The following is a 25,279-nucleotide window of genomic DNA, read 5'->3' on the forward strand; positions in this document are numbered from 1 at the left end:
TCAGTCCGTCCTTACTTGCACCCCATATTTCGTTTTTAGCTGTAAAAGAGTATAGTGTACCATAAACCACTTCTGTTAGCTCCTCTTTAAATCATTTAGCACAGAAACTATGAATGTCACAAACTAATTAACTGAGGTAATGAACAGCAACACAAACATCTGCACTTATTGTCGTTCAGTTTATGAAACAAAAGCTAGTTTCCATTGTGCATTTGAGACAAAAGAGTTAACAGAATAAGACAACCGGTCAGACAACCTGGATGTGGAAACAAGTGAGCAGCCTCATGAGTCACATCAGGAAAGAGAAACAAAAACACAAGCAGTAACTATGGAAAATGGTGAATTCCTTCAAATCTGGAAGTCAAAATGGGATTTGGTTGGATCTATCATGTGACTTAATTCTGTTTTTTACCCTCTCATCAAGCCCAGTTTGGATATGCATCATGGCAGGGTGGAGACAAATAAAAAGCGTGAAATTGAATACCCTAATATCTTAGTAGCACAAAAAAGCTCACCAAAAAACAGACTTGTCTCACTTCAGAGGAATGTTACATTGCATCATTCAGGCACTATCAGCATCCGTCCATCATCCCACAATCAAATAAACCCTGAAATCACATCCTGTAAGGAAACCCGTTCATTTCAATATACTTGCTTTTCAACGCTGATGATGAAACACTGAGAGAGACTGTTAATTCGTGTGTTAGTGGAGGAAGAAGGTTTAATGAGGTTTATTGTGTTCAGTGTTTCCCACAAGTCTGCTGTTTAATTTTGGTGGTGGGTTCAGGGGAGGTGCACCTTATAACGCGCATGAGTGATTAACAAAAACATTCAGATTGTCTCCTGAGCTCTGTTTGTGCACTGTTTAAAAAAGATAAAGTACATTTAATATCGCACAACAGTAGCTGCCTCAAAGTAGTATCTGTGGTGGACCCACCGCGGATTAATGAATGCATGGGAAACCTTGGTATGTATTAAAAAGAGACTCTGGACAGCCTTTTGAACTGAAACAAATCCTCTCTCAAGTCTTCTCTGTAAAGTCAACATGTTAAAAAAAAGGTTTTGGAGGCCGTTCCACATTCCTGAGCCACACACACACACACACACACACACGAAAAGAGAGAAAGTCAGCACATAACCGAGCAGGCTTGGTGAAGTGAGACACACTGACTGACTCGGGTCAAACTAAGAACAACAGAAGAAGAGGAGAGCCTTTGCAGGTGAGTTGTTACTATTATTCTTTTTAAGATGTCTTCTGTCCATTGATTGTGCTGCTCATGTGATGGAGATTTCGATGAGGTAAGCACAACTCACACTGGGCCAAAATAACACAGAGATAAAAGTGACGACAACTGCTGACTGCCGCTTTTTATCTCCCCTGTATCCTACCAGCTTGCTTTACAATGTCCTGACGCAGAGCTGGGGGGCTCAACTTGTGTTTCATTAAGCTGACGAAAAACTACACACACCTCATATGAGATTGTAAGAAAAGATCTAGCACTCTAACAGCCACAATTAACAGGAAGCTTTCTGTTATCAAGTGCTGCTTGGCCCAGGATAGCTTGTGACTCACTGATGTTGCAACAACAACACATTACCGGCAGCCACAGTCAGGGTTGTTAATTAAGATATTTAATAATTGGTTAACTCCTGTACCAAGCTCCAAAGGTGCACTGGAGTCCAAGAACCTTTAAGACAGGGGTGTCAAACTTGTTTTCAATGAGGGCCACATCGCAGTTATGGCTGCCCTCAAAGTGACACTTGGAACTGTCAGTGTATATGAATATAAATAAAACATTTATCTCACGATATTATTACACAATTGTTCATATATTTCATTATCACATACTCCAGTATTAATTGGCCCTGTACCCTAGAAACCACCCATGAATGATACGGGAAAAGGCCGAAATGATACTGTGTCAAAGCCCAGGGCAGTGATACTGATAAAATATAGAGTTTAACCATGTCCAGTATCAGCCCCCGTAGCTGTCCACTCAGAGCACGCTGCTCTGGTATCGTGCCCGTGAAACAACCAATCAGAGAACAGCGCACGAGCGTGAACACACAGCGTTTGTTTTGCTGCCGTCTGTGCTCTGTCAACATGTCAGCGGTTAAATAGTAAATAGTATAGTAAATATTAGTATAATAGTAAATATTAAATAGTACGTGATAATAAGCTCATGATTAAATAGTATGTGATAATAAGATCATCACATGGTTTGTCTGGTATCAGGCCCAGTATCACCATGTGATAACCTATAATTATCATTAGGGATGCTCCGATCAGGTTCAGGTATTCTGATACAGATCATCCAGAACTGAAATCGGCCGATATAGATACAAATCACTTGGATTAATTAAACATTTCTCAATTTATTCATGACAAGTCCTCCTGGCCATATGATATGAAAAAAATCACCTTAATTTAGACCAAAACATATTTCTTACTTTTTCAAGAGAACATATATCATTCATGAAACTTACAGAGGATGAAACGGCTTCTTTAAGGAGACTTTGGATGTACATTGGTGGAGCTCTAACAGGACTTCCAGGTGAATGAGAGAGCACTCAGCAAAGCCGGTGTTTTCCACGACTGAGAAAGTCTGGTTATCTCGTCAGTTATTTTTTGGGCTATTAGCTTAGCCTTCTGACTGCCACACACATACACAAACGAGTGTCCACATGGCTGCGCTAGCTGCCGTTTGACTGTCGTTTGGTCACATCTGTCAAGTAATTGTTCTTCAAATGCTGTACTAAATTTAAGCATTTTAATGTGCTACCCCCCAAGATGGTTTTCATGGCATGTGTTGGTCGTTAAGGCAGACATGATATTTTCGTTTTGGCTACTTTTGAGATGGGGTCTTTCTGCAGCTTGTTAGACTGGTTCGACTCCCCGCTCGGGAATCTCTGTGTGGAGTTTACATGTTCTACCATGTATGGGTTTTGTCTGGGGACTCCGGTTTCCTCCAACATTCCAAAAACATGCTAGGTTAATTGGCGACTCCAAATTGTCCATAGGTATGGATGTGAGTGTGAATGGTTGTTTGTCTATATGTGCCCTGTGATTGGCTGGCGACCAGTCCAGGGTGTACCCCGCCTCTTGCCTGAAGACAGCTGGGATAGGCTCCAGCATGCCCGCGACCCTCATGAGGATAAGCGGTAGAAAATGAATGAATGAATGGTTAGACTGGGAATATTGGATATATTGTAGTTGGCAAACTGTTATACTGTATATATTTGTAGCTTATGAGTTTGAATGAAACGGGTTCTTTGGCTGCCAACATTTGAACGTGCTGTGGAAGCATTATATCCCACCCTCTATCCATCCTATGCAAAGTAAGCCACACACAAGTTGTCAGCTGAAGATAACGATTTTACATAATTTAGCTGATCACGTTAGCAGCCAAACGAAAACAATAACTCATAATTGTGAAGAATATAGACTTTTTTTCTCAATAGTAGAGGAATAGTTAACACATGCCAGCTGGTGGTGGTGGTATACTTTTTGGTTGGAAAAAATGTAATCTTCAGCCAGTTGTATACAGTCCCTTTAACTTCCCTTGTTATTCAGTTTAAAAGTAAATACCGTATGATGTTAAATGTACTGCTGTAGTAAAAGTTCAATCAAAGCTACAGTATATATTGTCATACCTGTGACCACATCACAACAAGAACAATATTAAACTGAGGATTCATCACATAAGGAAAGAAAAGGTGCAAAAATGCAAACCTAAAGTTCTGAATGGAGCCATCCTGCACAAGCATAGTGACATTTTGGTTGGTTGTGATCTGAGAGTGTAATTACTTCTAGCAAATTGTGTTTCCTGTCTCAATAAGCATTTACATTTTGTGTCCTTGCATTGGCTGAGTTTGATTATGACCCTGCATATCTGCAGCAGTAGAATAGTCTGTATTAGGGAGTTTTCTTACGTCTCCACCTTCCTACGCTGTGATTCATGCTGCTAATCAGTAATAGGCCTGGTCGTGCTTTATCTGAGTGACACATTGACACTGTGCTTCAGTCAACCGACCGTCAGCTTGTAAAAAGTGGGTCATGTGGGCCATTGTGTTTGTTTCCCAGTCAATATGTTCACGTGCATCATAGCTGGATGCCAGGGTCATAAAGTTCAAGCTTCCTGAATGTTTCTCATCACATTACAAATTGATGTCCACACAGCTTGGAGAAACTTCATTCATAGAAGTGAGTACGTAAGTATGTCCAAACATTTGATTGGTATTGTAAATTCTCGGTAGCATTTCCAAATCAGAGTCTATGGTTGTCACCCGCAAGACGGTGGAGTGCCATCTCAGCTGATGGGGATGAGATCCTGTCCCAAGTGGAGGGCTTTAAGTACCTTGGGGTCTTGTTCATCAGTGAAGGCAGACTGGAATGCGAGATTGACAGGTGGATTGGTACGGCGCCTGCAGTGATGCAAACTCCATATTGCTACTTTGTGGTTCAGAGGGAGCTGAGCCGAAACGCAAAACTCAATTTACCAGTCGATCTCCGTTTCTACTCTCATCTATGGAAATTAAAAATGTATTTTTAATTAATCAAATTAATCAAACTAATAATTGACAGATTAATCAGTTATTAAAATAATCATTATTTGCAGCCCTAATTTCTACTGTACATTATTTTGGTATGCAACAAGACTTTTGTCCAAGCGCTATCGGACCTTTCTGTCCTAATTAAATGATAAACCTCAATGAATGATATAACACTTTATTTTGTTGTAATAAGCATAATATAGACGCTTTTGCCTTTCATTCACGCAATTTCTGAATCTGAGTGAGCAACTAAAAGTGCAGTCATTTTTTGTTCCGACAGCTTGGATAAGAAACAAGACTTGTCGGGTACTATATTAAATGGAATCAGCCATCTCTGGCCAACAAAATAAAGCAAGCAGTATGGACGTGAATGCAGCTAAGGAAATAAATAAGCAGCAAGGAGGTTACCATGGCAACTACAGGTGAAGGAGCATGGTGGGAAAATAAAAAAAAGAAAGTGGTCCACAGCAAACACAGACTAATCAAGACTGTTATTTTATCCAATGATTGCTTAAATCACACAATACAACGAAAACTAAATGTGAATGGAAAAAAAAAATCAATGGAATTTGCAGCTTGTCTGTGGCCAGGTAATACTTACAGCGCCTTTGAATTCGATTTTCATCCCGTGACAGGAACAATCAACACAACCACCGTGTCCATTGTTTCCTGCCAGCGGCACAGTAAACATTGAGACAAGGACGACAAATCAAACAAATCAAATCTGATACTTCGGGCAAAAAATTGAATAAAGAGGAAACAATTAAGGGCATTGAATGAAGAGACCTCAGTTTACCTAATTTATATATTAAAACCATCTTATAGTCTCACATGTTAGATAAGTTGTCTGCATGCTAAGAGGCAGAGTTCCTGCACAACACATACACACACACACACACACACACACACACACACACAACTGAGACATGTGGTTGATGTGTAGAGGCTGTAAAACTTCTGCACGTGAGTTTCGTCAGCGTGCAGACGAGCAATATAAATAAAGTATGAGGAAACATCTGATAGAGTGCATTTATATTCAGGAGCTGAAAGCCACAGGGTAAGAATTCTTTATGCGTTTGTCAATGACACTCTCTCTTTAATATGAATTTGTAATATGAAAAGATGCTTTTTGTTCTGTCTTGGATATCTTATTTCTAGATTATCAGTAACAATGCTGCGGGATATGGACAAAAATATATATACCACAATACAGTCGTGCCTTGCCTCTTAATGTTTCAAATGTCACAGCTTCATTTTTTTCCAAAATGAATGAATTAAGAAATTATCACTGTGATGGGGTTGAATACAGCATATTATTAGCAAACAAATAGCATATTTAAGCAAATGCGACGTATTCTTGGCTTAAATCAAACATGCAAATGGTTAAATAAATTAAAATATCATGAGGATAAGCGGTAGAAAATGAATGAATGAATAAATATAAGGCACTCAGAAACCGCATCTAAGATGTGACATGTAGTAATGTACACTGGTCACTAGGGGCCAGTAATGTTACTGTAGCTATGGGTGTATTGTGTCGTTCTGAGGTGCTGTTTAGGGTGCGGGCTATGGAAGGCAGTGAAATTATGAGCCGGATACTCGTTATTAACGAGTCTTGATAATATGTTTTTGTTTTACAGGTGTGTCGCAATGTTTTGGACCTTCATCATCCTCAGCGTGGTCTTCATTGGAGGGCGGACATCGTCAATCTTGAGTACATTTGCTCCAACTATCGCCAGTATGGAAGAAGAACCATGCCACATCTTCAACTCGGGTCGCTCGGCAGACTGCTTGGGGAGGCAACTGGAGAGCGTCCCATGGAAGCACTTTCCGTCCACGCTGGAGAACATCGATCTATCCTACAATAAACTTCAAGCTATCCGTTCGGATGACTTCCTCCGCCTCCCTCGCCTGCGCGTCCTTCAGCTACAGTTCAACAACATCTCGCATATTGACAGTGATGCCTTCAAAAACAACGGCTTGCTGGAACATCTAGACATCTTCAACAACTCCTTGGGGGAAATTCCAGCCATTGTGCTGACGTCTCTATTGAATTTAAAGGAGCTGTACTTGTCCAACAACCTCTACAAACATGCAACACTGGCTGAGGGCTTCTCCAGGCTGGTCAAACTGCAGGTTCTGTCCATGGGTGGGCCTCTGGTAGAGGGTCTGAAGAGAGAGGATTTTCAGCCAGTGAAGAACATCAAGTTTCAACGCTTCGCAATAAAGTGTTCCTCCAACTTAAGCTACTATGAGCCAGGAAGTCTCCACATTATTCAAACTCAGCAGATGGGCTTAGACATGGCCATAGACCAACGGCCCGGTGCCCTTATTGACATACTGCACGACCTTTCCAATAAGACCTTCAGTGCCATCCAGTTCCGCAACCTCTTTGAGTTCATGTACTACATGGGAGACGAGGACATCTTCCAGAGTCTAAAAAAGGTTAAAGCCTATAAGATCATCTTCCACAGAGGAAAGTTCAATGAGAATCTCCTTAGGATGGCGTTGATCAACCTGCAAGGCGCCACCATCAATACGGTCCGGTTGCAGTACATCGACTTTGCACGCTCGCCAACCTTTATTGACAGCGGGGTCAAATCACGCATCACAGACCTGAAACTGGACAAGCTGGATCTCTGGTAAGGAGTATTTTTATTTATCACGGTTTTTTATGATACCCAAACGGAAATATCAAATTTGGAAAAAACGAAAAACCATTGACAAAGTATGATCAAGACAAGGGTTATGTCCTGATTTATGCTGTTTCCATTGAGATATGTAACATTTGTTGAATGAATTAAAATCTGTGGTGTCTCTCAGGTATATCAGCAATCCCGATATACTGCGTTTTGACTGGCGCTTCACCTGGTTCAACAAGATCAAAGAGCTGTCCATTCAATACGTTTACTTCAACTCAGTACCTTGTGACGCCTGGGTAGAGATGGCAGGTGTGGGGTTCCTGGATGTTTCTAACAACCGTCTTCAGAACGACTACATCTTCAACCAGCGGTGCGACTACAACGGTGCCATGCCAAACCTTCACACCTTCAACCTGAGCACCAACGAGCTGACCAGCTTAAGAGACTTGTCGTTGCTCACTAGACATTTTCATAATCTGCAAGTGTTGGATTTAAGCAACAACAAGCTGGGTTCTGTCGAAAGCAGCCGGGACTGTGTTTGGCAAAAAAACATTACCAGGATCATTGCTCACCACAATCAGTTCAAGACCGAAGCACTCTCTTGTCTACCCACCACAGTGCACTTCTTGGACCTGTCTTCTTGCAACCTGGACCTGCTGGACGTGGCGTACTTCGAGAAGGCCACTAATCTGAAAGTGCTGCTGCTGAGCGACAACAAAATCAAGTTCATCCCATCCATGTGGGAGAGTCCATCACTGCAGAGACTGGCTTTGGATGGCAATTCGTTTGGTCTCATTAGCAAAGAATCTTTCCAGCATATGCCTGAACTTTCTCACCTGAGGGCTGGGAACAATCCCTACCACTGCACCTGTGAGCTACACGCCTTCATTGAAGACACCAAGCAAAGAGGTCAGGTCAATCTGACAGACTGGCCATGGAACTACAAGTGTTACCATCCTGAGCAGTTTCTAAACACGGTCATATCTCAATACTTCCCGAGTGAGGTGTACTGTGACGTCAGATTGGTTATCATCATCTGTGTCGCCGTCACCACAGCCGTCATCTTGATTCTGATGCTCATTTGTTACATTTTCGACCTCCCGTGGTATACCAAGGCCACCTATCAGATCATCAGAGCTAAATACAGAGCTCACAAGGAGAAAGCTGCGGGACAGCCTGGACCTTTCAACTATCACGCCTTCATTTCCTACAGCCACTGGGATGCAGACTGGGTGAGAGAGCAGCTCCTGCCGTGTTTGGAGAACAAAAGGAACCCCTACCGATTGTGTATACATGAGAGGGACTTCATGCCAGGAAAGTGGATCATCGACAACATCATTGAGAACATCGAGAACAGCCACAAGGTAACACTTCTGTTGTTTAGCAATCTAAGAATAGTCTGAATGTGGTGCTCATCAGTCATGTGCAAACTCAGAGTAGTAGTAGAAAGTATCTGATGTGACCACACTGATTAGGCTTGCAGTGTAAGGGTCCTTACAAGAGCTGATGCTATAAATGAGCTATTTTGGTTTGAAACATGGCCTTGTCCTCTGTCCCCCAAATGTCAGGGGTGGCTAAAAACACTGAAAGTATGCTGACTACACAAACAAAGACTGTGAAGCCAGCACAGTGGTTAGTTTTTCTGCTTCTTAGTGAGAACATGATGAGTGTAGCATTACCACCACCTGGTGGGCAGTCTCATTATGCCCCCTTTGTCAGCAACATCACTTCTTACAGATGATATCAGTGCCACTGATATGAATAATAGTTATTGTGGTTGTTCCCTGTTCAGGTAATATTTGTCCTTTCGCGGCACTTTGTGAACAGCGAGTGGTGCAACTATGAGCTGTACTTCGCTCAGCAACGAGCAATGGGGAAGACATTCAGCGACGTCATCCTGGTGGTGAAGGAGCCCATCGACCCCAGCTCCTTGCCCAGCAAGTACTGCAAGCTGAAGAAAATGCTGAGTACCAAGACGTACCTAGAGTGGCCTCAGCAGGTCAACCAGCAGGCCTTCTTCTGGGCCCAGCTGAGGAGCGTCCTGGGCAAGCCCATGCCTGCCCAACAAGGGAGGCATAGTGTCCGCAGCAGGAACTCGTCTGTGGGGGGCCATTCTCTGACTTCGTACCCTAAAGAAAACAGCAGGCCAAATCCTATTGGAGAAGCAGAGAACATTAATGATGAAGCGTTTAATGGAAGACAAATCCCTGTGGTGGCTTGAAGCCTGAACTTGAGTAACCTAGAGACCGCCTCATCACAAAGGATCTGACATGAACACCATCTCTTGCAGCTGAAAGGCTTCCACTCCCACGTTGCACTCTGTTTAAGCAGCAGAGTGACAGCTTCAACATTTTGTATTATTTCCACACTTAATCTCATCGTCTTGGTTTAATTTGATTTTCATGAGCTCAGTTTTGTTCACAATGATTTGTAAAATTGATTTCCGTCAGACTGAAGTGTTATTATATAGAGAGTTATGCATCCACTAAATACATATTTATTATTCTTTCAGTCATTTATCATTTTCCAAATCATGTATTATTCACAAAATGCTGGACATTTGTTATTTTTATATTTTATAGTATTCTTGAATAAAAGGGGACAATTTTATTAAATAATTTGGTCGATGCTTGTGTTTGAGATTGTAACTGTATGCATCACAGCACAAAATCACTTAAATCAAATAGCCAATGATGGCTACATTTAAGTTCATTCCCACAACATTAGGTACACACTTTGTTTCTTTCGGCTTTTTTCTGATTACGGAGTCGCTAATCTACTCTAATAAAATGCTATACAACAACAAAACTTCAAACCAAATTAGGTTCAATGAAAATATTAGGAAACATTCTCAACATGATTCAGCACAACTGTAGAGCACTTTTAATAACACAAGGTGGACTAAACGTGACCACAGCGCACGTTCACAGATGTCCATGTCGTCCATCCATTTTGTGCTACGCAATCGCAGATTCGTCTTTTTTTTTTACTTGTGCGTAATAATTAATTTAAAAAAATATTGTTGACACGTCACAGTTGTCTTCAAATATATCAGACCCGAGAGTGGATATCAGTCTGAATGTTTCCAACATGAAACAATGTCCACTTTGTTCACTTCAAGTTTTGTGTGAACGTTAAAAGTCGTTGCTAGCATGGTTAGCTTATCTTAGCGCCGATGCGAAGCTCATGGCTTATCAGTACTAATCATTGTTACAAATAAGTGCTAGTCAAAGTACTACCATAACATCCCTCGATGCCACTTTAAGATATTATTTTTTTACGTCATTGAGTAATGAAGCTCACCTGTGCGACAGTGCTGCTGCTGTTACCACCAGTGACTATAGGGGGCGCCAGCGTCACTCAGCTCTATATGTGCTCAGGTGAAAGGGGCTCACCTGATGAGATGAAAGCAGCAGACACTTGCACTTCTTCGCTTCCTGGTCAGGTAAGTTTATGCTCGCTTGTCTTTGACTTTAAAACGGGATATTCAAAGTACAAACATTAAATTATGTTGAAAACAATGTATTTCTATGTGGAGGTGACCTTTATATGGCTTGCCTTTTTTGTTTTGGACATTCAAAGCATTTAGATGTACTTTACAAGTTGATTGAGCTTAACCAATGAAGCTAATGAGATGTGCTTTTAGACTTCATATTAAAACAATATTGCACTGAAAATCCACTGACCTTCATGAAATATGAAGTTCAAAGTGGATTTCAATGTTTGTGGGGGTCACTTTGCTATCCTGTACATTGTCATGAGGAGGTGAAATGAATCCACACCCCCCACAATGCAGCTTCTCAGGTGTCCCACATGTGAAACTCACCACTCTCATCGAGCTCAGCTGCAGAGAACATGCTCTTTCATTTACGTGCAGCTTCAATTTGCAGTGAATCCTCATCATCTTCCTCCTTGCTTTGCTGAATAATGACATCCTTCTCTGTGTGCTGCAGGCACCGAGCGTGGCGATACAATGAGCCCCCAGCTAGAGAAGGCCATCGAAGGCCTCATCACCGTTTTCCACTCCTACTCGTCCAAGGAGGGCGACAAGTACAAGCTGAGCAAAGCCGAGCTGAAGACTCTGCTACAGGAGGAGCTCACTGACTTCATGGCTGTGAGTATATAAGGGGTCCAGCAGACTTCACAATGAACTGTAGAATACAATCACTGGACTGAATGAGACCACATGGACCAACCTTTGATCACCCACACTGTTCTCTTGTCATTTTGGCTTCAGGGCAGCAATGACGCAGCAGCCATTGACAAGATCATGACGGACCTGGATGAAAACGGGGACCATCAACTGGACTTCCAGGAGTTTGTTGTTCTGGTGGCGGCGCTGACGGTCGCCTGCAATGACTTCTTTGAAGGTTGCTGCAAGAACAAACGCTAGAAGTCAACATAATTGCAGGTCACCATGTAACCATTCATCCTAATAATAAAATATATATTTAAACTGTTAAGTCATTATTTTGTATTTGAACAAACTGAATCAACCATCTTTTTTCACTTGAATTCTGGGAAACATAACTGGGCTTTATGGGGAACAAACTGAACTCTTTAGTGTTCAAAAGTAAAATCTCAGTAAAAGTGGAAGCTCGGGTTTGCAGTAGAAGTACACCAACTGGCCAGCAGATGGCAACAAAGACTAGGTGATGACGCCAGTATTTTTTTTTCAGCCTCACGTGATGTTTTTCTTCAAAAGATGAACACGTGACATCTTGTCTAGTTTGACCAAAATAAAATATGTTTCATTTCCACTTCCCAGCCAACTTTGCCAGTCTCGTGGCTGCAAGCGCATGCACGTCTCAAATGATGTCCAGCGTGTCCCATTGCCTAACATGCAGTATTTAACAACATGGCGGCATATTCACATGGCAAACATGATGCTGCCGCGGCGCCATCGTGCTCCTCGTTGGTGGGCAACCACAGGGACAGGAAATGGGCTGTGGGTCAACTCGCATGTTCAATATCCAAACTGTGTGCACAGAGAAACCAGCAGCTAATAAAGTTAGTGCGACGAAGTGTGTCAACATGTTTTACTGCTTTCCTCTCTTTTTTTTCTTCAAATTTGGTACTGAAGTTGTCCAAAGGGACGTTGTTGCTGTTTTGAGGAACAAAAGTAGCTGTCCAGTGTGGCAGCCATCTTTGTTTTGTTCACAGAAAGCTCCTGTTGAATTGAATGTGTGTAGGCTGACTTGATTGAGTTGTTAAAGTAAGATAAACAGTAAGCGTCGTGTTCATGTTTTCTGACGGGTTAGTAATTCTGTGGGGTTTTAGAAACAACGTCCAAGTTTGGAAAATGGTTCCTGAAAGAGGGTCAACTATTCCAGCTGGAGTTTTGCCCGTGTTATCAGGCGATACCTGGGACTTTAGTGCTGGCGCTGAAAGAGAGTTCTCTGTGCATCCAAGCTGTTTGCATAGTTTCCCCAGTGAAAGATGGACCTGGACAAGCAGCGATAGCGCCCGGGTCAATGTTTACCTCTCACCTTCCTTATCGAAGCGCAAGTTTGCTCTCCACCCAAACAGAAATCTCCCCGCCGCTCCCCTCGCTAGCATTGCCTTTTTATGTTGCGCAAGCCGACGCGCGGCAGGAGGCGAAACCGCACCAACTCCAAACACAGGTGAGGTTACGTTAAAGTCCGCAGCGGCGATGAAGGCCGGGCTTGCAGAGGAATGTCGATGAGGAACGACCATTAACCTCCTCCTGAGAGGTTAAGGCTAATCCCAAACATAAGCTAACATTGAATGTGTGCTTCTTATCTTGGAGGTCAACCTCCTTCCTGTTTCCTCAGTGAGCAGCTGAAGTTCTTCGCCAGGAGATCTCCTCACGATGATGCAACGCGGGCCTATGGGAAGACGCGACAATGCAATGAACAACATGAGTCTTCGTCATGAGTCTTTGTCGTTAAAACCTCTCGCAACCTTTACAACTTCCATTCTTACTAAATCTTTTAGGTCATCAGCACGTCAGCGCGGTACGACTACTCGCCGCAAACTCAGACCCGGGTGCACTTAAATTATGTCGACTAACGGCTCGTTAAAGTGTCAGACTGAGTCGCAACCATGCTTACCGAAGGGTTTCTTGAATTGTACAGATCGGCGCCTAGAAGCGGAGTTTACACAACATTGTAAACACTCACTTAACTTGCATTAGTTAGTGCCTCACTTGAAGTGCTTGGTCCATACCACGTGTGGTGTGTGTCTGTGTGTGTGTCCACTTTTGTGGAAAGACTTTCTACAAGATTTTAGATTGTGTCCATTTGATGTTGGATTTGTTCATGAAGTGACCTCAGGGGTTCAGAGTTCAGTTTTAGCCAGATTATTAGCCCGTGCTATAATTACGATTATCATCCATCCATTTTCTACACCACTTATCCTCACTAGGGTCGCCGGTATGCTGGAACCTATCCCAGCTGACTTCGGTCCTGGACCCTGGACTGGTCGCCGGCCAATCACAGGGCACATATAGACAAACAACCATTCACACTCACATTCATACCTATGGACAATTTGGAGTCGCCAATTAACCTAGCATGTTTTTGGAATGTGGGAGGAAACCGGAGTACCCGGAGAAAACGCACGCACAAGTTTTTTTTTCGTCTGCTTGCTTCGAATTTAGCTGTCAGTTGTCTGAGCAAGACTTTGCTCATAGCACTGAAGGCGGTGCTTTTGAAATAACTACAATGAACAAGATTGACAGATTATTTCCATGTTTGCCATCACTGGATGTGCACATATAGTCCACATATACATAGCTAAATAATAAACAAGAAATATAAATCACGTCCAATTCAGTTTACACCCCACCCATTCCAAGTACAGCTACAAATACAGAGAATGTAGAATTTAAATACAGATACAGATAGTCGTGGAATCAAATAAAAGTATTTGTTCTGAATGCCTATTTGTATTTCAGTTCATTTAACCACGTATTGCTTGAAAATAAAAAGTAAAGTACCTAAAATTTGCTTAAATTGCTCACTAATAATAGACGGGAGTTAACCACGAAACAGTGACTTTTTTATGATCAATATATTTTGAAAAAAGGTCAGAGTGAAGCTACAAAAGTTGAAGGGCAAAGTATTCGCTTATTGTACACATTCAGAGAATGAAAATGTGTACCTAAAATTTGCTTAAATTGCTCACTAATAACAGACTAATAATAGACGTGAGTCAACCACGAAACAGTGACTTTTTTATGATCAATATATTTTGAAAAAAGGTCAGAGTGAAGCTACAAAAGTTGAAGGGCAAAGTATTCGCTTATTGTACACATTCGGTGAATGAAATGTGTTGCTTAATGCTTGGCATAATCTATGTTGCTGTTAGAGCTGTTATTGTCGATTGATGATGACTTCAAGCTGCATCAAGTCTTTTTGGCTTGTGTCTTTATTTTCTTGTAGGCAAGATGATGTCAGTGGTTCCTTTACTCATTGATTGATAGCCAGTCCAGCCAATCACAATGATATACAATCATATAAATTGTAGGGTATATTTTGCCCGTAAGTAGAATTCAGTCTTTGAGGTTGTTGAAGCTGAGCAGCCTTACTTTTCTGTCATCATTGTGACCGCTCAGTGTACGTCTGGATGGGGCACACGAGGACACCAAAGCCCCCAGGGGTAAAAGTTTGTTTGTGTGTGTGTGTGTGTGCGCAAAGACTGATGGTGGCTGTCAGCCAGCTCTCAAGCCCTGGCGGGGTGCATGGGTTAAAACCCGCACACACACTCGGAGTATGTTATCAGGAACCGGGGGGCATCCTAATGAATGACCTTTGACCCTCAGAAAGGGGATCTGGGCAGGGGAAGTTGAGGAGGGTAAACGGGCGCCACATTACGCCTCCTGTCACTCAAACAGACACCCGTACATGCGCCGCCCACCTCCAAAGTTGCCGTCCTATTGGCAAGAAGAAGAGCAAAATCAACAGTGTTCTTGCTCAAAAGATTTATTGTGAGTGTGAAAGTGTGTATGCACACTTGCACACATCCTAATAAAAACACATACACACATACACACACACCCACAGTAGTAAACCTTGGAAGCAGCCCAAAGTGCAGACCAGTGGTTCAGGTAATCAGTGATTGGCTGAAGCATGCAGGAGGCCCCGCCCCCGCAGGCTGACCTCTGGGCAGTGTTTTTTAATACCGCTCTGGCAGGGTCATGGCTGGGTCGCCTCACAGGCCTAATGACTTCCCCCCAATAAAGACGTGATGTATGAGACCTGTGCCATCGGCCCCTGCGATGACCAGCAGGTAACCCCGACGCCACCACACCACTCGCCAAGCGACGCAAATACAACATCATGTCTTGTCATCTTCTTTTTACATTATGGCTTTTTGCTTTAAACGTGACAACGGAATCGTCCCAGTGAGGTCCAATGTGAATCCTGAATGAGACGAGCTATCAGCTTCTTCTCATGGAGGACGCCACCCAGACGTCACCACACTTTCAGGTTCTAACCGAAGTGTCAGCTGATAAACGTGAGTGTCTGAGGTGTTGTTGTCGCGAGAATATATGTTGACATGTTTAACTAAAGCAGGAAGGTCACACACTCTAATTGACAGCAGCCACCAATGTGTGTCTGCATTGCGTGTGTGTAACAAAATGTCAACGATGAACAATGAAACGAGTACCTCTCGTCATTATCTGACAGCGGGCACAATCGTGCATCAGTCACTGACTGTTTTTTTTTTCAGTCTGATTGCTTTGACTGGTTTAGCTGGTGATATAAGGTGAGTTGGAGAACTGTCTGTAGTACTGAAAGCGGTTGTTTTACGAAAAAAAAAACAGTCAACAAGACTAACAGATTATTTCCCTTTTGGCCATATTTGTTTGAATCACCAATATCACACAGCTCATTAAAAATAATTAAAGAATAAAGCTATTTTGTAATCAAGCTGAGGTTGCCAACAGGACATTTTGTGATAAAAATACATATACACATCAAGTTGTGCACCATATTGTCTACTATCTGGTAAGTATACACAAACCAAAACAGCATTTTGGCACAAATCTTCAATCTTAACACAAAAAACACGCTAACCGAGGCAGACACAAACTGAGGTTCCATTGTATTATAATGTTGTTGTGTAGTCCATCATTTTTCCAACTACTAAAAGGTGCTTATTTCACAAGCTCAAGCTCCCCTTAAATTGCATTTGACTTAAACCCACATTCATACAATTAAAGCTCTCATTGAACTCAAATGAATAGCAGTTATAGTCTATGGCTGCCAAGTGACGTTAGCTTATTTGATCATATACATTCCATAATGTGGTGTACATAAAGTGATGTTACAACGCACCTTTCTCACCTTCTTTCTAAATTGTGCACCTGATGGCTCTGACTTTGTCTTTTCCATGTTTTGTTGACACAAATGAACAGCAATATTATCATCATCATCTCCTACGTCACCCAACTAGCAGCCAAGGCTAAACCAATTCAAATCGACCCACAATTCCCTCCTTTTTATTTCATATTTTTGAAGTTAAAAAGCATGTTTTAGACTCTTGTTCTTCAATATAATTAATATGATATAATATTAACAATTAGTGTTTTTTTAAATTGAGAAACTACTGTTGTAAGTTCAATTTTTTATCTTACAAATAACCCGAAGGCTGAGGCCCACCCTCTTGCAAAACGTCTTTGGTTTCATCCACATCGTGATGGACGTTTGATCACATATCAGTCTGCCATGTGCTGACTCGGTGAAATACAAGAAACGGGCTACCATAAAAACGTTTGAAAATTGTTAAGAACAAGTATACGAAACAGTATGATTAACAGAAAACCAAATAGAGAAAAAAAACAGTTATGGGTTACATTAAATAAAAACATTGAAAGCCAAACAAATGTTTAGTGTTTTGAGAGCATTTTTGTTGTCTGCGTGGACTATAAGCTGGATAGTGTTCAACATCTCTCAGAATCTTGTATTTATTTTTGTTGAAAATTTGGCTACCACAAGAACGTGTTTAAGCTGTGTTGAGGTAAAGACGCATTAAATCAAACCGGGATGTGACGCAGGAACAGCGATGAACACTAGGTGGCGGCACACTCTGTTAATGTCAGCTTTTTTACAACCTCTGATTTAAAAACTTTTACTTCAGTGATGTCGATGTTTGCTTTCTGTCAGACGTTAACAAGTGAAAACGTCACTTTCTCATCAACTTTGTGAAAAACAGCCAACATACACCACAATAGGAGATATTTCAGTGTTTAAAGCTAAAAGAAAGTAGGAGGGGAAGAAGGTGAGTAAGTGAGGAAAGATGAAGGATGGAGACGTGGAGAGAAAAGGAGGAACTGAGGAGAATTAAAAAGAAGGGGGAGGGAGGGAGAAATGGAAGAAAGAAGGTTAGAGCATCTGTTTCCTGTCTGCTGAGCAGCTGGAGGAGGAACAAACGACAAAAGAAGAAGAAGAAGACGAGGAGAAGGAGGAGGAGGAGGAAGTACCGGTCAGCCTGAGAACCTGCTGCCTCACACACACGCATGCACACACACATAAAGGATGAGGAAGTAGGATTGGTTTTTTCCCTGAGGAAGTGTGTCAGTGTGTGTTCACAATAATGTTTTTTTTACATGGGTTTATGTCCAATGAAAAAATAGCTGCATATTTCTATGACGATGTTGAAGCAACATTATGGCACCAAGTCAGCTCGATTCAGCTCAGTTTCGGGTGGACTGCTGTCCACTACAAAATAATATAGCTGGAAACTGCAAAAAGCACATTGAGCATATTAGTCAGAACAAGACTGGGCTGGGATGTCCACCAACTAGATTTGGATGTGTTTAGCTGAAAGTTAGCATGGGCAACAGTGTCAGGGTGACTGCTTTGAGTTGTGGCTGACAGCAGCTCCAGTGTGACTGTTCCTGGCATACAGTACATAGGTTGGTTATTTTTTTATTCTGCTATTTTTGATTAGATTAGAGTAGATTTGATTATCTTAGATTAGATTAGATTAGAAAACATACTAACCCCTTTTCACATACACAATTTCCCAGATTTTTCCCGGATTTAAACTTTCATTAAAAGAACAGCACACATCCATCCATTTTCTATGTCGCTTATCCTCACTAGGGCCGCAGGGATATGCTGGAGCCTATCCCAGCTGACTTCGGGCGAGAGGCGGGGTATACCCTGGACTGGTCGTCAGCCAATCACAGGGCACATATAGACAAACAACCATTCACACTCACATTCATACATATGGACATATATGGATATGCTAAATTTAACCCAGGCCTACCTGCTAACCACTAGTCCACCATGTGGCTAAAAAGCATACAAAATTGCCCCATAGAAATTCTTTCATAAAATATAATTTTCCTTTATTATATAATGTAAGTGGTGACAGGGCTGCACTGGAGCATGTCATTCATTTTCAACCGGTTTTCCTCACGAGGGTCGCAGGGGTGCTGAAACCTATCCCAGCTGTCTTCGGGCGAGAGGCGGGGTACACCCTGGACTGGTGGCCAGCCAATCACAGGGCACATATAGACAAACAACCATTCACACTCACATTCATACCTATGGACAATTTGGAGTCACCAATTAACCTAGCATGTTTTTGGAATGTGGGAGGAAACCGGAGTACCCGGAGAAAACCCACGCATGCACGCGGAGAACATGCAAACTCCACACAGAGATGGCCGAGGGTGGGATTGAACCCTGGTCTCCTTTAAACATTTGCATTATAAAATAGGAATGTCTTAGAATATTCGACTCGATTCGGGAGAGTCAGATCAGATATTTGGATCATTTGTGAGCATCATCAAAAAAAGAACCAAACAGTATTGAGCATTAGTTGACTATGGACAAAATGTATCAAATCAGATTTGACTATGAAAATCCTTAGTTGAAGACAGCCCTAAACCCAACCAAGCATGCGTGTGAATGCACCCCAAGGATCTGAAGTAGAGCCAAAAAAGAATGGTAGTTGTTGACACTGTCCCTTTGTGCTGTGTGTATTTGCCTCTTTATGTATTTCAAATCAATTCAACACAGGAAAACTGAATTATAGAAGAAGTAGATCAACTCGATTAAATGAAGACAGTAAAAGTGAATAGAGTACATAGAGCCCCCTTCATAGGCAAGGTAGTGTTTACGTGTGTGTGATGTGTTAAAAGGGGGGTGGGTGGGGAGGGGGGGAATGGGGGGGGGTTTGGAGGATTTCCTGATTTGTTAGTTCCTCTCACACACTTTTCTTCCTGCTCACGGCTGGATTTAGACTTCCTGCTCCAGAGTTATTCTCAGAGCACTGACACACACACACACATGCGCACACACACGAATGTACACATTCATGTTCACGTGTTTTTTGTGTATCATTAAGTGATATTTTTTGCTTATCAAGTCTTCCATGACTACTTATGCCGCTTTTATTCCTTGCATATTTTACTTACACCCCCCCCCCCCCCCCCCACGCACACACACACACACACAAGCACACTTTGAGGTCTGTTTCTTCACGGTCAAAGAGATGAAAGCATATTTTGTGTTTATGCTCATAAACAAGGAGGTCATTGAACGCGTCTCCTCCACTCAGGTTGCCAAAGCAACACGTGACCCTCATTGTCCCAGTCAGGCCCAGATAGCAATCCGGGTCACCTTTTGAGAAGCTCATAGGATGTGGTGTCACATTGGTGAAGGTGCTGGAATGAAGATGCACAGTGGATGCTGAAGAGGAGGAGGAGGAGGAGGAGGAGGTGCTTGTCTGTCGTCGATGAGCACAAAGGATGTAATTAGCATGGGGATGTTTGTGCGTCTGCAGGATCTTCTAACGACACAACAATAAACCATAATAGTAACACTCAGTGTCTCCGCTTGTCTTATTTTTAGCACAGTTTATTAGACATGCGAGGCATGAGTGTGTGTCTGCGTATGTGTGTTTCTTAATAATATAATTCCATCAGTGCGTGTCACACCAATAATATATACAGTACATAAATGAAGCAGCTGTGAGAGAAAACTAGTGGCGGCGCCACACATGAGTCAGTGGACGTATATCAGTGAGGTGGAGCCAACCAAAAGCAACAACCGTGTGGATAAGCATCACATTACAGCTTCATCATTGTAATCCTCCAGGCTGTTGTTAGCTTAGCATAGCTTTAGGTGGCATGCCACCTGAGCCACGGGCTGAACTTATGCTCAAAACCTTGATGATCATCATGGGGAGGGTGTGTGAGGTTTAGGAGTCACCTGAGGTCTGATTGGCACATTCATTCAGAAGACCGTGAGTCACGTCCTACTTAGACATTCAAAGTTTGAAACTTTTTAGATTTACGTGTATGGTTCAAATGTTTTTTATCTTATGCATGGTTTCATTTTCGTATATGCATCTCCAAGTTTTGTATCTTAACCAGAGTAAGGCATATTTTGTTTGTTGGTTACTGTTGTACAGATACATACAACTAGATACTAGCTACAAACAACTGCAATGCCAGCACTGGAGAGAACGGTCAGCCCCACAGTCAAAGTCTAGCGAGGTCCAAATGGTCTCTGAAGTGAAAGTGAGTTCCTCTGACTCTTATGTCTGAAAGCGGTCCCAAGAATCAGGAAAAATTAATCTTAACTCTTGGTGTACTGGTCTGATCTGGTTCAAACCAAATCATGGCTTAGAGGCTGGGCGTCTCAGCCGGTAGACAGAACAGTGGGTCCTAATGAAACTAGAACACAGTGGAAAATATTCCATTCCTAACACTTCCAAAGCTTGCCTGCTCTGTATTGTATATGCCTGTATTGTGCTGCATAACTTGTGTAGGTAACATCGGCTACATTTTAATTAAGAACATGTTGCATGTATTTTGAGTTTTAGAGCCAATACATTTTGCTTACAAATAAATGAAATAAACTCCTAAAAAGTAACTTTGATATGGTAACTTTTTGTTATGGTGCGTCTACAGCAGTGGTTATCATTTATTTTCTGTCATGCCCCCCTGAGGAAAGACATATTTTCACTACCCCCTGATTTGACATACTATTGAGACACAGATCATATGTATTTATTTATCTGTACTGTACAGACTGAAATTGAAACCGACACCAGGAAAATGCAACCAAATAGAAAGCTGTGAAGCTGTGAAGCGATTCAAGAGTCAAGTTGCATGTTGAGTATGACACATTTATACATGTTGGCAGATCGGCAGTAACATTGAAAGCACTCTCTGCCTCTCATGCTCTTCAGACACTTCACTGCGTCCCCCCAGGGGCACCTGCCCCAGTATTTGAGAAGCAGGGGTCTACAGACATGATGCTTGATTGGTTAAAAGCAGTCCATGGCTGCAGCACCGCCATTACTTATAGGTTATCACATGGTTTGTCTGGTATCAAGCCAGGTATCATGCCCCAAGTGTCAGTATCAGCCCGAGACCAAAGGGCTGATACTGGCACGCGGGAGCATGGTACTGGTACTACTGATACTAATGTGATGATCTTATTATCACATACTATTTAATCATGAGCTTATTATCACGTACTATCCCCATTTTCTTTTCTGACTGATAAAATAAACATAGACACGTATTTGTCTAACTCAGGCGGGGGAATACTTTCTACCAGTCTTCGTTCGTTCTTGCAGTTGATGAGCCATTCAGAAAAAAGCTTGAGGTCGCCCTTGGTTTTACGACTTGTATTTGTATTTTTAGTTTTATCGATCATTTCAAAAGTGTCCTCCTCATTAATGGTGATAAAACGTTCCATTTCTAATATTCTGTTTGCTATTTTCCCTATTTGTCTTTCGCCGGGAGTGTCAACCGCTGACATGTCGACAGAGCACAGACGGCAGCAAAACAAACGCTGTGTGTTCACGCTCGTGCGCTGTTCTCTGATTGGTTGTTTCACGGGCACGATACCAGAGCAGCGCGCTCTGAGTGGACAGCTACGGGGGCTGATACTGGACATGGTTAAACTCTATATTTTATCAGTATCACTGCCCTGGGCTTTGACACAGTATCATTTCGGCCTTTTCCCGTATCATTCATGGGCGGTTTCTAGGGTACAGGGCCAATTAATACTGTAGTATGTGATAATTATAGATATTGCATATTTGTGTGGACAGAAATACACAATTTAACCAAAGTCCTTAGCTGTCCGTCACTCCGAGCAAGGCATTTTGGACAATTCCAACTTGGGGAAGACCCTTTTCTGTTCCCAGTGCATCAAGGCAAGTTTGCCGTGGAAGAAAGTCTTGTCGACGACATGTGTGCACCCTGTGAGCAAACTCAAGCTGTGTTTTCCGTGGAAATGACTCGGTCAATCATTTCCCAACATTGTCAGCTTTTTGCGAGGCCGAGCAGCACTTTCAAATGAAAAAGTGTCACACATGCGCTACACAATACGTCCATTCTTTTGTGCGAGCAAGTGCGACATCCTTCCTTGTGTTTTTCCGACGCAGCTTGTTTTCATGAATGAAGCACCTGCAATGTTGCTGGGGCACACACACACACGCACACACACACACACACACACACACACAGGAAGTTGACCAACAACTGTTATTACTATTGTTGAAATCAGTAAGTGTTCCTGCACCTGAGGAGATACCACAAGCATCTCCGATCGTGTTCCTCTTGAGGCTGGTGATACAAAGTTGTCACGCAAAGTGCAGCTGCAATGTTTACAGTATCATTAGTACTGCATCATTAGCAGGCATACAAGAACTTGTTTTTATGACATTTTCTGTGGGCGAAGGATAAAAAAGTGTTTTTGTGTACTCGTGTGTCAGTCAGGTGAAAATGCGTTGTGTGTCATGTGTAGGGTGTCCATGTAGCGACACCACACAGACACAACGTGTTCTCCCACATTGTGATGTTTACATTCTTAAGTCTGCTCCATTGCCCTGACTCACTGTGTGTGTGTGTGTGTGTGTGAGTCATTAATATCAAGACATGATGCCGTCAGCTGATATCAAGCACCATGCGCCTGCTGCCATCCACTGACTGACTGTCTGGCTGGCAAGCCTTGTGAAATTGAAAGTGATGTTGCGCAAACATAAAAAAAACAAAAAAAACACATAGAAATACAAACACAATAGAACAGGGGTCTCAAACTCAATTTACCTGGGGGCCACTGGAGCTAGGGTCTGGGCGAGGCTGGTCCGCATCAGGTTTTCAAAAAAAAAAACAACAAAAAAAACCGCATTTATTAAAAACAGAAAAATTTATAAACTTTGCTTTGGTTCCGATTTTCTACAAGAAAAGCTCTGATAAAACATTCCACTGTTCTCAAATATCTTCATTTTTATTTTTCTACACAAAATAAGATCAAGAATAAAGAAAATCAATCAATCAGTAATAAATAAATATAATAATAATAAAACGGCAAATAATTAAAAATTAAGAAAGCACATGTAGTTTGTGGGTAGAGTATTTTTTTCAGATTGAAATGAACAAACACGACTATAGTCACATTTATACTCTTTTTATTTACAACATATTGCGCAACTGCAGGGTCTTGAGACACATGCTAACTCACAAACTAGAGAGCTAGCGACCTAAACGGTAGCCTCCAAGTTATTTCCTTTAAACTTAAAAAGCCAAAAACTTACCACTTCCACACGGACAGGGAGGATAACTATTAACAGTTATTTAACCTTTAACATGAACATTAATCAAACGTTATATTTTTTTCTGGGTACATGATACCATACAGCATCCATATCAAACTTGGGCCGCACTAACATTAAACTTTCATATCAAGGCGGGGGCCTCAAACTAGTGTCCTGCGGGCCACATTTGGCCTGCGGGCCACGTGTTTGAGACCCCTGCAATACAACATCAGACCACAGGAGGCGACAGGGAATCACAGAAGTGTGCAGCGTGATTTGGAAGAAGATATATGTAAAACCTGTGTGTTCTTTTTACATTTCAGTTTCACCATTATACCCTTCAGCCTACTCCCCCTTCATCCCTCACTGTCAATCAACCCTTTGAGAAAGAGAGAGCATCCAATATCGTCATCATCATCAGGCATCGCCATGACCCCGCCATGAAGGTTCCTGAGCAATTTTTTGGGCTCAATTCTCATCGCTTTATACAACTCATCTCCAAGCAAGGACGCATCTCCGCTAGGAACGCCGTAACTCACCACTCTTTCACACACACGTGTATAGTCTCTGATTACATGACTTCAAGACGAATGAGAAGAGCAGCATCGATGAGGAGGCGCGACATGACCTTGGTCATGTTTGTTTTCAGCACCACGATGAGAGCACAAAAGGAATGACAAGATCAAGGAAAGTCAATCATAAACAGGAAGTAGCGCAGATGTCTTGAAATGTAAAATGAGACAGGAAGTGAGGTGGAAAAACGGGACAAGTGCTGCACCACTGTGATCGTGTGAGCTCATCGTTTACCACAATCTCCACATTTTTTACTCATATTTTAAAAAACGACATTTCAAAACATTCCAAATGTACGGTATTTGGGGGGCAGTATCTGGTGTGACCACCGTTTGCATCAATACAGTCAAACTGCACAGTCTGGAGTGACCTTTTATTGTGGCCACCCTAGGGCAAGGCACAGTTGTGCAATAATCAGCAACTTGATAGGCCACACCTCTGAGGTGGAGGCTCACTAACATACTGCACATTTAGCAAAACAAAAGACATATTTCCCATCATATACTGTATATGATGACTACACGGGTGTCCTCTATGTTGACCACAGTAAAAGGCCACTCCAATATGCAGATTAACTATATTGGGGCAAATGGTGGTCACACCAGGTAATTAGGTAAACCAGGTAAACCAGGTAAACTGCACATTTTGGAGTAGCCTTTTTTTGTGGCCAAGCTAAGGCAAATCACTTGTGCAAACATCATTCTGGCTAATGAGGATCTTGATATACCACACTAAAACAGATTTTGACAGATTTGTGGAGAATACTTTTTTTAATTTGTAGAGAAATATCTGTCTTTTGTGTACATAGAGAAATTTTGCATCTTTGAGTTCAGCTCATGAAAAATAGGAACAAAACCATCGCTATGTTTTCTATGATTAGGATGGTCAAATTAAATCGAAAGCTGGCCGTTTGTGAGTGTGTGTATTCACTTTTTATAGCAGCAGTTCTGCAGTTCTGATAGCATTTG

At 42.1% G+C, this 25,279-nt stretch overlaps 2 protein-coding genes across 3 annotated transcripts in view; one reads left to right on the plus strand and one right to left on the minus strand.

Annotated features, from left to right (window-relative positions):
* ctsk (cathepsin K) overlaps nucleotides 1–9,610 on the minus strand; it is a 63,762-nt gene extending 54,152 nt beyond the window's left edge. The window contains exons 1-2 of one of the 2 annotated variants that reach the window (XM_058052785.1): nucleotides 9,436–9,535; nucleotides 9,178–9,349 (exon numbers count right to left, since the gene is read on the minus strand). The gene's annotated coding sequence lies outside the window, so the exon portion shown is untranslated. Of the gene's footprint in view, nucleotides 1–9,177 lie in introns of both variants that reach the window. The other variant, XM_058052784.1, reaches the window with a different exon arrangement.
* On the plus strand, nucleotides 5,544–11,659 carry tlr18 (toll-like receptor 18). Its single transcript, XM_058054128.1, has 7 exons — nucleotides 5,544–5,611; nucleotides 6,195–7,196; nucleotides 7,378–8,560; nucleotides 8,989–9,408; nucleotides 9,487–9,517; nucleotides 11,150–11,310; nucleotides 11,434–11,659. Exons 1-7 carry the CDS (start codon nucleotides 5,559–5,561, stop codon nucleotides 11,587–11,589), a joined length of 3,006 nt encoding a protein of 1,001 aa, XP_057910111.1. The 5' UTR covers nucleotides 5,544–5,558; the 3' UTR covers nucleotides 11,590–11,659.
* The last annotated feature ends 13,620 nt before the right edge of the window (nucleotides 11,660–25,279 follow it).

The sequence above is a fragment of the Doryrhamphus excisus genome, chromosome 17 (assembly GCF_030265055.1).
Source record: "Doryrhamphus excisus isolate RoL2022-K1 chromosome 17, RoL_Dexc_1.0, whole genome shotgun sequence".
Classification (NCBI taxonomy): domain Eukaryota; kingdom Metazoa; phylum Chordata; class Actinopteri; order Syngnathiformes; family Syngnathidae; genus Doryrhamphus; species Doryrhamphus excisus.

What these genes read in the sequence shown, in the direction of transcription:
- tlr18 (XM_058054128.1), top strand. Translation starts at nt 5,559, where the DNA reads ATGAGGAAACATCTGATAGAGTGCATTTATATTCAGGAGCTGAAAGCC. An exon ending in CTGGACAAGCTGGATCTCTG is followed by an intron (nt 7,197 to 7,377) that starts GTAAGGAGTATT and finishes GGTGTCTCTCAG; the next exon opens with GTATATCAGCAATCCCGATA. An exon ending in ATGGAAGACAAATCCCTGTG is followed by an intron (nt 9,409 to 9,486) that starts GTGGCTTGAAGC and finishes CATCTCTTGCAG; the next exon opens with CTGAAAGGCTTCCACTCCCA.